The 15000-nt window shown below is 44.9% G+C and overlaps 3 protein-coding genes across 5 annotated transcripts in view; 1 reads left to right on the forward strand and 2 right to left on the reverse strand.

The window, feature by feature from the left end:
* Window positions 1–4355, forward strand: part of ccdc88ab (coiled-coil domain containing 88Ab) — an 81166-nt gene extending 76811 nt beyond the window's left edge. For 2 of the 3 annotated variants that reach the window (XM_061228861.1, XM_061228860.1), the window contains 2 exons: window positions 1371–1484; window positions 2031–4355. In XM_061228861.1, the coding sequence (XP_061084845.1) occupies window positions 1371–1435 (65 nt within the window). In that variant the 3' untranslated portion in view covers window positions 1436–1484; window positions 2031–4355. The remainder of the gene's footprint in view (window positions 1–1370; window positions 1485–2030) is intronic. The other variant, XM_061228858.1, reaches the window with a different exon arrangement.
* prorsd1 (prolyl-tRNA synthetase domain containing 1) lies at window positions 4342–6995 on the reverse strand. The gene is made up of 2 exons (XM_061228862.1): window positions 6705–6995; window positions 4342–5231 (listed from the first exon to the last, which is right to left on the reverse strand). Exons 1-2 carry the CDS (start codon window positions 6786–6788, stop codon window positions 4803–4805), a joined length of 513 nt encoding a protein of 170 aa, XP_061084846.1. The 5' UTR covers window positions 6789–6995; the 3' UTR covers window positions 4342–4802.
* A 1859-nt stretch (window positions 6996–8854) lies between these two features.
* On the reverse strand, window positions 8855–11300 carry LOC133118705 (ubiquitin-ribosomal protein eS31 fusion protein-like). Its single transcript, XM_061228863.1, has 6 exons — window positions 11229–11300; window positions 11054–11118; window positions 10278–10332; window positions 10078–10163; window positions 9470–9601; window positions 8855–9039 (listed from the first exon to the last, which is right to left on the reverse strand). Exons 2-6 carry the CDS (start codon window positions 11099–11101, stop codon window positions 8890–8892), a joined length of 471 nt encoding a protein of 156 aa, XP_061084847.1. The 5' UTR covers window positions 11102–11118; window positions 11229–11300; the 3' UTR covers window positions 8855–8889.
* Window positions 11301–15000: the final 3700 nt, after the last annotated feature.

Here is a 15000-nt window from a genome sequence, read left to right on the forward strand (position 1 = left end):
TTTATTTTTGCATTGTAATTATTTTCAACTGGATTATTGCATGCTGAACAGTGTGTATCTGCCATGATTATTTTGATAATTATTTGTTTTTGTTAAACCCAAATCAACAACCAATAGGGGAAATTCTGCATTAAAATCTGTGGAATTGATAAGGTATTCATATAGTGAGATATAGGTGTAGAGGAGACAGGTAAAATGTGACACACCAGTATTGAAAAATCACACATACTGTACAGAACTTAGTGTGACGCAGTAGCTGATAAATGTAATGTGATCAATGCCAAAAAAACTATTGATAAAAAATGTGAATGGCTGATGACTTTAATGCCATCTTTTCTTTTTTAACAACACAAAGTCTTCAGCGTTAAAGATGTTACACTTTGCGGCAGGTTTTGGTGCTGTAGAAAGTCTGTCTACAGTGGCTGGTGAGGGGCAGTAATGTGCTACTTCAAAAGGTCATAGAGTCTCCTCTCCTGCCTGTAAATATGAACTTGTGAAACAAGCTGGAGTGCGTAAGGGCCCTGCTGATGTCATACACTCACCGAGACTGAGCCAGAGAAGGGAAAGGTGCTGACACTGCAGTTTCTGTTTCATAAGGCTGTTCATATCTTTTTTTAAATGTACATAATCCACTTGCGCTCTGATTTGTGTTGAAGAAAGCATATTGTTTCATGTTAAGTTATCATACAACCAAATTAAACTCAAGTTTCTGAGATAGTTATCATGTATTTCTAATCATTGTATGACACTTGATATTAACACGCATGTTTAATCATTTCAGCGCTGAACTGTTTTGTTTTTGAGAGCTGATCATTTGCGGTTGGTTGGTGCAGGTGTGTGTGTGGCGTGTGTGTGTGTGTGTGTGTTTGTGTGTGTGTGTGGAATGTCCTCCGTAGTGTGTGTGGCGTATTTTGTGTGTGCGGTATGTGTGTGGTGTATTGTTTGTGTGTGGGGCGAGTGTGTGGCATATTGTGTGTGTGTGTGTGTGTGTGGAATGTCCTCCGTAGTGTGTGTGGCGTATTTTGTGTGTGCGGTATGTGTGTGGTGTATAGTTTGTCTGTGGGGCGAGTGTGTGGCATATTGTGTGTGCGGCGTGCGAGACTCAGGTCTGTCCTGAGGCTGCCATTTTAACCGTTGCAGTCAAAATGGCGTCCCTCTGTTCAGGCTCATATTCATGAGGTCGGTCCCCACAATGAACAAGTGTGAAAGTGTGACCGCCTCATGCAGCCACCCTCGCTGTGGAGTGAGCAGGAGCCTGACTGCGGCCGAGGAGAGTGCGACCGTGTTGTTCTGCGTCTGCTGTCTTTACTGCTGCCGCCGATCCGGGCCTGTCCCGTGTGTGTGTCATACGCGCTGCCTCTGTTCTGCAGATGTGGAGGCTGTAAAGTCCCGCAGGCAGTCCCAGAGCAGGACAGGGGAACGCCCCAGCTCCTAAACACAGCCCCCCCCCACCCTCCCCTCGCCCGCAGGAGCGGGTTCCACCGGTGAGTTTCCCTGACGACGGTATCCATGGAGACGGGGAGCTCCAGGTTAACCCCCTAACAGCGCTGTTGCACGGTGACTGGTGTGGATGTGCCGCTGCTTCCCGGCTTCGCCCCGCGTCTCTGCTGTCCTCGTGTGTGAACATAAAATGGCCGCCATTCCGCCCCCTGCATCCCTTCTCCATGCGCACTCCCCAAAACAACTCCCTGTTCCCGCGACACCTCACCAGCCACTCATCCCATGCCTGTTCCGTGGGGAATTCCCATGACCGTTTTGTTCGCCTGTAGCTGTTGGGTAATAAAAGTGAATAATGGTGGCGTTTGATTGGCCGTTGGGGTTTGTGCTGCTGGGTTTTGCATGGCTCGGCCGTCCGATGGGCTCCCTGTCTCCCTCCGTTTGCCTTTTTGAATGTATTCGACACGTCTTTTTTTGTCCGTGTGTCTTTGCTGATGTATCTCTCTCTCTCTGTCTCTCTCTCTCTCTCTCTCTCTCTCTCTGCCTTTCTGTGTCCCCACCTGTCAATTATTTCCTGTCTGCTCCCAATTCAGAAAGAAAAGTGACCTTCCAGCTGTCGGTTTGAAGCCTTTTTATATCTGGTCTACTGAGATGGTCTAAGCCAGAAAAAAAGGTGTATTTTATTTTATTTTTATCGTCATCAGACTCCTTCGGTAGACAACACTAGACTGCCTGCCTTTCCTTGAATCAAGGAGAAATCGCTTCCCTCATGAATTGTATTGTGACAAGTTTACCGTTTTTTTGTGAACATTTGACTGCCAGTGGCTAATTGCACTGCCTTGTGGTTTTGACACACCGCTAATGAGCACACACAACAAACGGGCATTTCTGTGCCAACATCCACTCCTGGGGAAACTTGCCAAGCTTTTCACGGACCCAAGAGGACCGGAACACGTCGGACGGAGTCGCTGTCCAACTTCACTCTTCAAACACGCCACGTGCGAAGACCTTTCCCCGGGAACGGCTCCGTCTGTGTTTATTCACCCGCGGATCATTTTAACGACAGAAACGGAGTCTAGACACCCTGCGTGGAGCGGTCAAACCTACGCGCTTCTTCCGCAGAACGGATGTGGATCCAAATTCTCCATTTTCTCCCCGTGATGTACCAAAACATCACGACGGGATCACTTTTGTATCGCGTTTTCTGCCAAACGAGGCTCGGACGTGTGGGACACGGACTGCATGTGGCCGCCGGAGAAGGCGATCGTGTCGAATGGTTTTTGTTCCCGATGCGAATGACCGATTGTGTACAGTCCGCTTCCTTTTCCACAGACATAAACGCATTTGATGTGAACCGTGCCAGTGTTTTATTTGTCTGATAACCCATCTCCTCCGCAACACTGCCTGTAATGACTTAATTATATTTATTTGATGAATCAGCCGTTTTTTTTTTTGTTGTTTTTTTTCAGCAGATGCTCTTATCCCGAGGAACTAACTTACCTGACATTCTTTGATATTAAATCGAGGCGTGAGAGGCTGTGGTATACGGCCAATATCGCCATGGCTACTGTGTTGCTAGGCACAAGGTGTGTGTGTGAGAGAGAGAGAGTTGTGGTTGGTCGGGTACATTGGTGAACACTCGTTTGGTGTCGCTTCAGAAAAAGGTCTGGGAGCCCTGGGTTAAGTGTTACTCAAGAGCACAACAGCAGTGCTACAGTGGGGACTCACACCATCAGCTGTGGAGCCAGTTCACTCCCCACTACACTCCAACTGCCTCCAGCAGACACCCTGAATCCTGTTAAAGAGAAAACATCATATTCCACAGGAAGTTAAGAATTGGGATGTTTGTTGTAAGAATGATGAGTTTGCCCCATCACTCCTTACTCTGTACTACAGAGCTCTGAGATGAACTAGATCCAACGAAAGGTCTCTGAATTCTGCCACTGGTGAAATCTACAAGCACCAAAGAAGAAGAAGGAGGCTGTTGTAGTCCAGGTTAGATGTTGGAAATGGTTTTTTGTTTTTTTTCCTCCAGCTAGTGAAAGCGCCCTTTGTAGGATGGTCTTACTTCCCCACAGTGCAGGGAGTGTTCTGCTACCAGGGGTTGGCTTTTTAATCAGGCTTCATGTGAAATGCACCAGTGTGTAGAAAACCACTGCAGACACTGCCACCTGCTGGAGAAAGCAGTGAAGCAGCAGCCTCTGTTTCTTTGGAGAGTTCAGTGCTCACCACTTATCCATGTACGTATTTCAACCCTTAGAGACCTATGCTGATTTTGCCATTTTTTCACAAATGTCAGTTTTTTACAGATTGCACAGGTTTCTCTGGATAACTCCCTCATTTTGTTTACAAGAAGTTTGTCCCTAGCGGGAAATATCGCTGACTGAGAAATGTGTTACCTTGATCTCCCAAAATGAAAAATGTCAGTTCAGGTATATCATCTTGCATGTGTAGTGACCACATTGCTTTTTTCTGACGACACTGCAACCAATTTACTAAACTAATAATTATGTACAATAATAATCACCAGTATGAAGTGGCTTTGGGTGAGAAAATTTAGTAGGGTTTTAATAGGGGCTCAAAGTAGGAGTCATTTTGATTGGTTTTAAGTGTATAAGGTCCAATATGAATTGGGATTTCACCGTAGTTACGCCTGAGTGCCAAATGACTCTTGGGACTGGAAGAGTTAATAAGCACAACAGATTTGGGCAGAACTGGGGCAGGGCAGATGCCACACAGGAACCCAACACAGCAGACCTGCTGGAGCTAATATTAAATCTGTAATATTGTGGGAGACACCAGAAATAAGAATCGTCTTCACTGTGGTTGTGTTGTTACCATTTACCGAGAACAACGGGAGGTGAATCAAAATCAAATGACTTTGTTGCTTTGCACAATAAAAGATAAAATAAAAACAAGGGGCTTTATTTCTGTCCAGTCGCATATGAATCGTGATCTTCAATGTCAGAACAGAGAACAGAACAGAACAGAGGAACACCAGGAGGCCATACCAGACACCAGAGTTTACAGAATAAAATTATATTGGTATTTACTGGAGCTGACTGTTTCAGAAGAGAGTGTTGCGAACTCTGTTGAGATGAATCTTACATCAATACATTTTCAGCTCCAACCTTAACCACACCCATGAGCCCATACAATGATGACCCACCCAGGGGCACCACCGTCTCACACAGACAGCCTGAGCGACCTTCAGACTCGAGGAACACTGGCTGGGTTCCAAACCGCATACTAACATACCACTCATACGACTCATACTAAATGTCAGGCAGCTTTACATTGAACTGTAGTGTGATTAGTGTGCGGTTCAGAGCACGGCCACTCTCCCCCTCCCTCCCTCCCCCCGCCTAATCGAAGCTCTGCAGAACGGGGTCGTGTCCCGTCTCCTTCAGGAACCTCAGCAGGTCGGCGGGCGTCAGGCCCATGGTGGCGGCGTTGGTCATGGGGTGGAAGTACACCCTGTCGTGGCCGCCGTGCACCAGGTCGCCGTCGAGCACGAGCCTCACGCGGCCGCCGGCGTCGCCGAAGACCGCCAGCGCCGTGGCGCAGCCCTGGCCCACCCGCAGCGTCTCCTGCATGGCCGCCTCGTCCGCGAAGCGCAGGCTCCCGCTGCCCAGACCCAGCTTCTTGGCCAGGTCGTTCAGGTTGACCGCGCGGTCGTGCCGAACCGACACCAGCCACAGGCCCTTCTTCTTCTTGTCTTTCAGGAAGAGGTTCTTGGTCACCGCGCCGCTCAGGTGCTGCAGGTGTGGCAGCATTTCCTCCACGGTGAACACCTGGGGAAGGGGCGACGGGAGAGAGAGCACTGGAGAGCGTGTCGAGAGAGAACACTGGAGAACGTGTCGAGAGAGAACACTGGAGAACGTGTCGAGAGAGAACACTGGCGAACGGTCTCCGACCCCTGGTCCTGGAGAGCTACTGGGTCTGCTGGTTTTTGTTTTCACCTTAAAATCAGCACCTTGTTGAGATCCAGGTAACCAGGTGAGGTTTACTGCGTAATCGACTGCTCTAATCGATTAATGAAGTGCAGAGTAAGAACGAAAACCAGCAGACCCTGTAGCTCTCCAGGACCAGGGTTAGAGACCAGAGTGTTAGAATGTTATGGTTCTATCTGGAACAGAGATGGGCAAGGTGGGTCTTATCTTTTCCTGGTTTTCAGACCAACTTCTGCTCTGAATGCCAAGCATAATGTTTTTATTACTCCAATAATTCACTCGATCTGTCGGTTAGATTCACATTCCGTGATATAAACAGCAGCTGATAAATGTTCTTGTCTTGCAGTATTTTATTGTGGTCTAATTTATGAGTGAATCCATCATGGTGCATTATGGCTAATTAGCTGATTGAGCCAGGGTAACTGGTGGCAGAAAAATCCTGCATATGCATTTTTTGAAATGCTAAAACTAATAACAAATACAAATACAGTAAATTTATGATATGAGATATGGAAGTCTGAGAGGAGAGCTCTATACCTACCGTCTTATGATATCTGTGGACAGAACTCATTTTTTAAATTTAAGATAAACCTCAATAGTTGTTTACTCATAAGACCACAGTTGAGATTCACGTTTAACATTAAAGTAAATCGATGCAGATATAGGTCCACTCCTAAATTAAAACCGTCATTAAATTAGATGACAACAATTAACATTTTACACCAAAGTTTTAGTGTTAACAAGAAAATAACAATGACATCTAGCTCCACCAGGTGTTCATTTAGGGTATAGCACCACTGCAGGAATTCCTACATTTCAACAGCACCAGACATGTTTCATCGCAACCACTGCAAACCTATCGCTTCCCCACTATGCATTCGCACTCCAGTGTTATTAGGATGCACTGATTTTTGTTCGCTACGTATTATCTTCCCTTTGCTTCGTAGTCGGCGCATGCACTGCGCAGACACGTGCACAGACGGACACCAACATATGCTGAAGAATATGCTCCCACCCTACCGCTAACTGTCACAGTCTTGTTTTAATGGCACTCGGAAGAGGAAGACCCCTGACTCTGTCAGTGTTGAATGTTCGCTTCTGACGCCGTAAGTTACTGCTTTATAAGTCGATCTGGGAAAATGCAAATAAGTGTAGCGCAATTAATCTCGCACCTGGCCATTATCATTAGCTAGAAGTCCTCAAATGTTGCCGATCTGAAACAAATGCCCTAGAGACGTTATAACGGTGCCATATTACCATATACTGTGAAATGAAATATAAGCATTAAAGTAGCTGTTCGTGATTCATTGTTACCTCTGGGTGCTCCACGCAAACAGTTTCGATATTAAGATTTTTCAGGTAGTCCTCCAACTCCTTCCGAAGCTCTGATGACGCCATCGTAAGTAATATTTAAGATCAATAGCTAGAGTAGTTGGTGATTAGGGTGCATACAGTCACTTGTACAACTAAATAACTCGTTTAACTAAGTAATACCGTGTGTACAGTTCCATTCAATGTTAGCGTGGCAGGCTGGCAGCACTACGCAGACGCGGTCTAGAAACCCCACAAACATGGCTGCATTTAGGGCACGGTTTCGCATATCGTGTACGCATGTGCATAACGAAGTCACAGCGGGGTTGCCATATTGGAATTTTATCCACATTTGACGGTTTTCGTTTTATTCGCTTGACTGGTTGGCATACAAATTTAATTTGGGCTTTATTTTCACGGCCTATTTTTGTTATTTTTGCTATTATCTTAAAATCACTAATAACAAAACGTTTTTTTTTTTTGTTTTTTTTTTTACACTTCACGTTTGATTTTATTTACATTTAAGCGGTTCAACACCTGTACACCTATTTATTCATGAGATTATCTGATCAGTCAATTATGTGGAAGCAGTGCAATGCACAAAATCATGCAGATATGGGTCAGGAGCCTCAGTTAATGTTCACATTAGCCATCACAATGGGGGAGAAATCTGATCTCAGTGATTTTAACTGTGGCATGATTCTTGGTGCCAGTCTAGTTTGAGTATTTCTGTAACTGCTGATATCCTGGGATTTTCAGTTTACTCAAAAATGGTGTTAAAAACAAAAAAAACATTCAGTGAGTGGCAGTTCTGCCGACGTAAACGCCTTGTTGAGAGAGGTCAATGGAAATGGCCAGACTGGTTTGAGCTGACAGAAAGGCTACGGTAACTCAGATAACCACTCTGTACATCTTGTGGAATCCATGCCATAATTAATTGAGGCTGTTTTGAGAGCAAAGGGAGGCCCTACCCAATATTAGTATAGTGTTCCTAATAAAGGATTTATTTCCTGATTTCTCACCATGCTAGGAGCCCCCTACTTACTAGTGTTAATAGGCCTAATAGCGTTAAATTTTTGATATGGAATTTGAAATAAAAAGCTTAAAATTAGTTATTGCCTTCTGACCAAAGAACCAGCATGCTGGATTTTCTGATTGAGTTGAATTGGACCATATTCTGTCCTTGCATTCTGATGTGAAAGTGATGTCACAAATCAGCCATTTTAGTTAAACAGTAATGCTTTTTTTAAATGATAATGGCTAGCTTATCTAGAAAATATTAACAATATGCGTGGATCATGTAGTGAGAAATATCAGAAAAGTATCCCCAAGTTGCCTCCCTGATGAGTGACTAATGTGCCAATTGGTTCCGTCACAGAATACAATCTCACCACAGCTGAGACATTATTGTAGAAGGGCTGTGTAAACGCAGTTTGAGGTGTATTTGGCAGAATGTATTGCTGCTATAAAATTAACCGCACCAGTTGCCAGAAGAGAAACGATTATGCATGTCGTCACCCGAAAACTCTTCAGCATTGGCAGTCAGGATGGCCGAGGCGTCAGTCAGTAGTAAATTCATTTATTTTATTTAAAGTTTATTTTCAACGTGAAGCACACACTCCACTTCCACCTAGCTGGTCTGAAAGGGTCACAGCGTTTTTAAAAATTAGCCAGACAACTGGAATAAACACACAAACCTCAGCCCAGCAAAACAGACAGTTCATCGCTAGGGTAAACATCATGTTAAAGTTCACCCTGCTTCGGAGGGGTTGCATTTTAATGCCCTCTCCACTGTTGATCATCTACTACATTCTGCATGTGAAAGCCCTCCCAACTTTTCTTGTCGCATTTGGAACTGTACTTCCCTCTAGGGTCTTTCAGCGCACTTACCCCTGGTTATGGGTATGCACTTTGTACTTATTGTACATCTCTCTGGATAATGACTAATGTAATGTAACGGAGTACCTAGTGCATGGGAGTCGGTGACCCACAGATTCCCCTGGAACCACACCTAGCACACTGGCATGTTAAATTTCGCGCAGGTTTCAGCTCGAACAGGAGCAGGGCTGACAGAAAGACTCGGACAGGGCGGATGGGTGTGGAGTTCAGCTCGAACAGGAGCAGGGCTCACAGAAAGACTCGGACACGGCGGATGGGTGTGAAGGCTTTATTGAATACAGTCCTGGGCTCACTTTTCCTCGGGATTGCTGAAGCAGTAGGTCAGGCAGCACTTGCCGCAGTACTGCCTGTCGAAGTGGCTGGCCATGAACACGCCGGCACCACACTCATCAGCCGGGCACTCCCGCCGCAGACGGTGAATCTTCCCGTTCTCGTCCACCTGCGACAGCCAAAGAGCAACCAATCAGCAACCACACAACCACTCAGCAACCAATCAGCAACCACACAACCACTCGGCAACCAATCAGCAACTACACAACCACAGGGTCGTCAAAACTTCTGACCCAATTAGACAGGTTGCCCCATCTGCTCCAGAACTGTCAATGCAAGGGGAGAATCCAAAACAAACTTGTTAATATTGATCACGCTATTGATCATGTACTTTGTAGGTTTAGGAGTGAAGTACCAGTGTTACCATTCACCACTTTTCCCCCCCCCCCACCCTAAATTTGATTACTTTCAGACTTAATTACTTCAGCACTGTACTGCTGCAGAGACACGCTCAGGAAGTTACGTTAGATCACAGTTCCACGATGGCACAGGCAGATCCACGGCTCCCCTCCTAGCGAGACGGCGGTAGAGACTTTCACCTTGTAGTACTTGAGCACGGCGAGCTTGACCTTCTTCCTCTTGTGTTTGTTCTTCTTGGGCGTGGTGTAGGACTTCTTCTTCCTCTTCTTCGCCCCGCCGCGCAGCCTCAGCACCAGGTGCAGCGTGGACTCCTGGAGGCCAAACCCGCCCCGGTCAGTCAGGACCCCGCCGTGGGCAGCTACCGCTACGCTAACATTGCCCAGGCACATCAAACACAAACCTGTCCCCAACCCCACAGACATAACCACCAGTAACCTAAACCTGTCCCTAACCCCACAGACAACCACCAGTAACCCAAACCTGTCTCTAACCCCACACAGACACATCACCAGTAACCCAAACCTGTCTCTAACCCCACACACACAAATCACCAGTAACCCAAACCTGACCCTAACCCACTTTTTAGAAGCCACGCAGTTCAATAGGAGCTGCACCATTTTCTACCACATTACTGCCATTCATGGAAAACAGCTTAGTGCTTCCATAACTCCGTAATCCTGCTTTGTGAAACACCCCTCTGGTGCTTCCCCAAACCCACACTGCTGTTACAAGAGTGTGCGTTGCGACTCAGAAGACAGACTAGCGTTCAGGGTCTGCAGGCACTCACCTTCTGAATGTTGTAGTCAGACAGAGTGCGTCCATCTTCCAGCTGCTTCCCAGCGAAGATCAACCTCTGCTGATCAGGTGGGATGCCTGAGAAGAGTTTGACCAGTAAGAACTCAGATTCGATGCTCCAAATACACACACCCCCCCCCCCCCCCAATTGTAAGAGGCGTTACAGAAACGGGTGTCCAGAACACAAATCACCTTCTTTGTCTTGGATCTTGGCCTTGACATTTTCGATGGTATCTGAAGGCTCAACCTGAAAGGTAAATTGAATTTTAAACCTAAAATGTAAAGAAACACATCAATTTACTTCTACTGCGATTCTGCGAACATTAAATACATAGCTAGAGTCGCATCAGTCTCACAACTGCTCACAAACACATTATCCCACCTTGAGCTGCTGACAAAGTCCTGGTGTCTCCTAGTTACTCCCCGCTCAGTAACATTTACAAGACACTTATGCAGCATATAAAGCTAAATAAACACTAGGATGATAGCCAAACAACATTGGGCATTAAACCATGTGAAAAGACCAATTGCTTGGAAGCCACGATACATCGCATCATGGACCAGTTAGCCAAGGAGCATACCAGGATGTGGAAATTACTGTAGCAAGCTTGCTGGCTGGCTATATAGACAGTCTCACTATCTGTTGGTCAACTTAATCTTAACGTTATAATACGTATGCAACATGAACGCGATAATGTAGGTAGGCCCAATACACCATAGCCAGCTACGACTAGTTAATTTGGCTAACGTTAGCCAGACACGTGTAAGTTATAAATCTTCGCCCCCTACCACAGAACCACAGTAACTATCAAAACATCGGTCAATTTAAATGTATATTGAATAAATTGTAATGTTAACATTTGGGACAGGCAGCTTCAGAACGTAAGATCATTCAATTTAAGTATGTTAAGTGTGGACTTGACTGATGGTACATGCTAGCTAGCGGGATAACCGGCCGGAGTACCCACCTCAAGGGTTATAGTTTTCCCCGTAAGGGTTTTCACGAAAATCTGCATTTTGCAATCGAATCCACCTGCAAAATGGAACAAATAGTGCGTGGATTTCGATTAGTGACAGTTAGATACCCAATAACTACCAAAAAATCATAACATTTATTCCTTTATGTCGAGAGCTCTAACTCACCACAAGCCTCTTGCTAATGGCGGATCATGAGAAGAGGACTTCCAAGGCGTGCGACGGGGTTTTCTGAAAGCGGACGCAGGGAGTAGGTGCCTTAATAAATGCCTGTGTGAAACTATTTACCGTTACGCTCATATTGAGACACAATGTCCTAATTTACAATATTTGTCTTCAGACTAATTTTATATTGTATTATATGTCATATAATTTCTTGTAAAAGTATATTTAAAGATATTTTTTCATGTGCGCTGTTGTCGTAATTTCCGTAAAAAATAGAAAAACGACAAAAATATTAACATGTATTAATGTATGGTAGCCTTGATACTGCCTGCATAGCACGCTACTTAAATCCCACAAATTTGTAGCTCCGACTAACAAACTGGATAGTTTTAAAATAAAGCGCCTCAGTCCTAGCTAGCTGGGTATTTTTGCTACTGGATGGGCGCTAAATTACAATTACCAGGGGATTGGCCTAAAAAGTCGCAGCGACTGTGTGAAATGTAGCCTGACTGGGACACGCAAGGTCGTTGGTTCTAATCCCGGTGTAGCCACAATAAGATCCGCACAGCCGCTGGGCCCTTGAGCAAGGCCCTTAACCCTGCATTGCTCCAGGGGAGGATTGTGTCCTGCTTAGTCTAATCAACTGTACGTCGTTCTGGATAAGAGCGTCTGCCAAATGCCATTAATGTAATGTTATGTAGTGTAATGTTTACACACAGGAGGCTAACAGCCCGCTGCGGTCATGTTCTACAAAGGGAGAGCCGCGGAGCTCCAGGACAGGCTTTATAAACCAAACAGATATTCAACTCATGCATTCCGTTTGTCCAGATTTAGGATCGGTACTGTCACAAGTATCGTAAATCAACCAGATTGTCAACTCCTACATTCTTTCTGTACAGCTGTAGGATAAACTGTTGCAAGTATTATAGACCGACCAGATCATCAACTACATTGCTTGGGCTTCTTTTTGGTCCTTCCTATTAGTCATCTACAGGAGTTCCTGGTACCTCTAAGCATCAGATCTGTATGGTTCTTGTATCACTCTTAATTACATTTTCAGGAGATGATTCAAACTTCAGTGGCCTGCTGGAGGGCTCATCCTGTTTAGGCAGTGTTGTAGCGCATGGATGGGCCCCACAGTCTGGTATCTTTTAAGGGTCTGTTCTCGTGCATGGATGGGCCCCAAATGATGCATGAATGAGATTAATGCATCTCACAAGCTTGTAAGCAAAGGTAATTCCTTCTTAAAATATGCAGGTCTGTTGACCGTAGATGCAGCAGTGCGTAAATAGCAATGTCTAAATAACTATTAGCCTGCTTGGCATAAGCATGAGCATCTTACATTCCCCAGAGTGTGAAGTTTAGCCAAATGTTACGAGGGCACCGTATCAATCAAACTGGCTGAATGGCAAGTGTACTAAGCTAGCTGGCTGTGTGCCTGAACCAGCTGGAATTGGACTAGACTGATCCCGTAGATCTAGGAGCAGTGACAAGACAAGGCCTTTCACCTGCCAAGAGCCTCTCAATTATCGGAACCATTATTTATCTGAGAGATTTGCCAGCAGGGTTTAATTTCCTCAATGAATGGGAAACCGCTACATTACCCTTGCCACCCTATCGCTGGACATCATGAATACCACACTCATGGTGATTGAACTCATGTAGAACTGCAAATTTGGCCTAGGGCTACATATTCCCATTGCCAGACTTTGCTATGCTATTGTTTATAGATTTTCACAACTTTCTTGATTTTCTCAACCAAAGCCGAAACCTCATGGGATTTGGCTGGAGCCCCTTCATAGGGTTAATTCCAATCATTTACATCCCCAGAGAATTATACAGGAATAGGATCAGTTCATTAAGTAAATTTAATTTTGTTTCCTGAAATGACAGACTGCACTGTAATAGAATTACTGTAACCACAACCCTAGCTGGGAATGCAGTGCACTCCTGTCAAGTGGCCAGCAGTGCTCATCTGTAGACCTGGGACAAATCTGTGTCGAGCCGACCAAGAGGGCCAAAAGGTGGGGCTTGCACTTTCTGACAGTATTTCATGTGGTCCAATACACCAGACAAGCTCAGTCATGGGAAATGTAGTCCTTCAGTGGACGGTCATCTACGGCCACCACGTTACTGAGGGTGAGGAGGGGGTGTGCAAAACTCTACACACACAAACACACACTCACCGACTCGCACACACATGCACACACACTCAGTTGACTGGATAATCGCAATAATGCTGAACAGCTCTTTTTACTTCTGTCCATGACCCAGATCGGGGAGGATTCGGGGAGGACTCTGGGTTAAGTGCCGTTATCCTGGTAACTCCATAATCCTGCTTTGTGAGACAGAGCACAGCTCATTTTTAGATTTTTAAAAAATCTGATAATTTAATGAGAAATATTAATATGCATCATGGAGTCACCAGGAACCATAGGTACCATAGAATCAGCAGAGTATTACACACATACACTATTGCACTTAAGTTACATTCTATGGTAGTGACGTAATTTATGACTGAGTTCAAAAAATAGTATTGTTTCTGGTGTTTACATAATCTTTTTATTTTATTTTTTTGTATTATTTTGTGTTTTTTGTTTTTATTTTCCAGTATTCGTCACACAGTTGCAGTGTTTCACAGTTATTTTCCACTAGCCCACCTGCCTACCCCACGTTTGTGGACCTTCACTCTCTGCCCTGGATAAGATTGTCTGGTAAATGACTAAGCATAAAGGAGGATGATATCTCAGGAAACGTGAGGGTTCTTGTAGCCCTGTGTGTGCAGAAGATATGATGTACTCTTCTGTATAGATGACTGCCTGTATCTGTGTATAGATGACTATGTACACACGTGGACAAAATTGTTGGTACCCATCTGTTAATGAAAGAAAAACCCACAGTGGTCACTGAAATAACTTGAAACTGACAAAAGTAATAATAAATAAAAATGTACTGAAAATTAACCAATGAAAATCAGACATTGCTTTTGAATTGTGGTTCAACAGAATCATTTTAAAAAACAAACTAATGAAACAGGCCTGGACAAAAATGATGGTACCCTTAACTTAATATTTTGTTGCACAACCTTTTGAGGCAATCACTGCAATCAAACGATTTCTGTAACTGTCAATGAGACTTCTGCACCTGTCAACAGGTATTTTGGCCCACTCCCCGTGAACAAACTGCTCCAGTTGTCTCAGGTTTGAAGGGTGCCTTCTCCAGACGGCATGTTTCAGCTCCTTCCACAGATGTTCAATAGGATTTAGATCAGGGCTCATAGAAGGCCACTTCAGAATAGTCCAATGTTTTGCCTTTAGCCATTCTTGGGTGTTTTTAGCTGTGCGTTTTGGGTCATTATCCTGTTGGAAGACCCATGACCTGCAACTGAGACCAAGCTTTCTGACACTAGGCAGCACATTTCTCTCCAGAATGCCTTGATAGTCTTGAGATTTCATTGTACCCTGCACAGATTCAAGACACCCTGTGCCAGATGCAGCAAAGCAGCCCCAGAACATAACCTCCATGTTTCACAGTAGGGACAGTGTTCTTTTCTTGGTATGCTTCATTTTTGCATCTGTGAACATAGAGTTGATGTGCCTTGCCAAAAAGCTCCAGTTTTGTCTCATCTGTCCAAAGGACATTCTCCCAGAAGCTTTGTGGCTTGTCAATATGCATTTTGGCAAATTCCAGTCTCGCCTTTTTATGATTTGCTTTCAACAGTGGTGTCCTCCTTGGTCGTCTCCCATGAAGTCCACTTTGGCTCAAACAACGACGG

Source organism: Conger conger, chromosome 18 (assembly GCF_963514075.1).
Source record: "Conger conger chromosome 18, fConCon1.1, whole genome shotgun sequence".
NCBI lineage: Eukaryota > Metazoa > Chordata > Actinopteri > Anguilliformes > Congridae > Conger > Conger conger.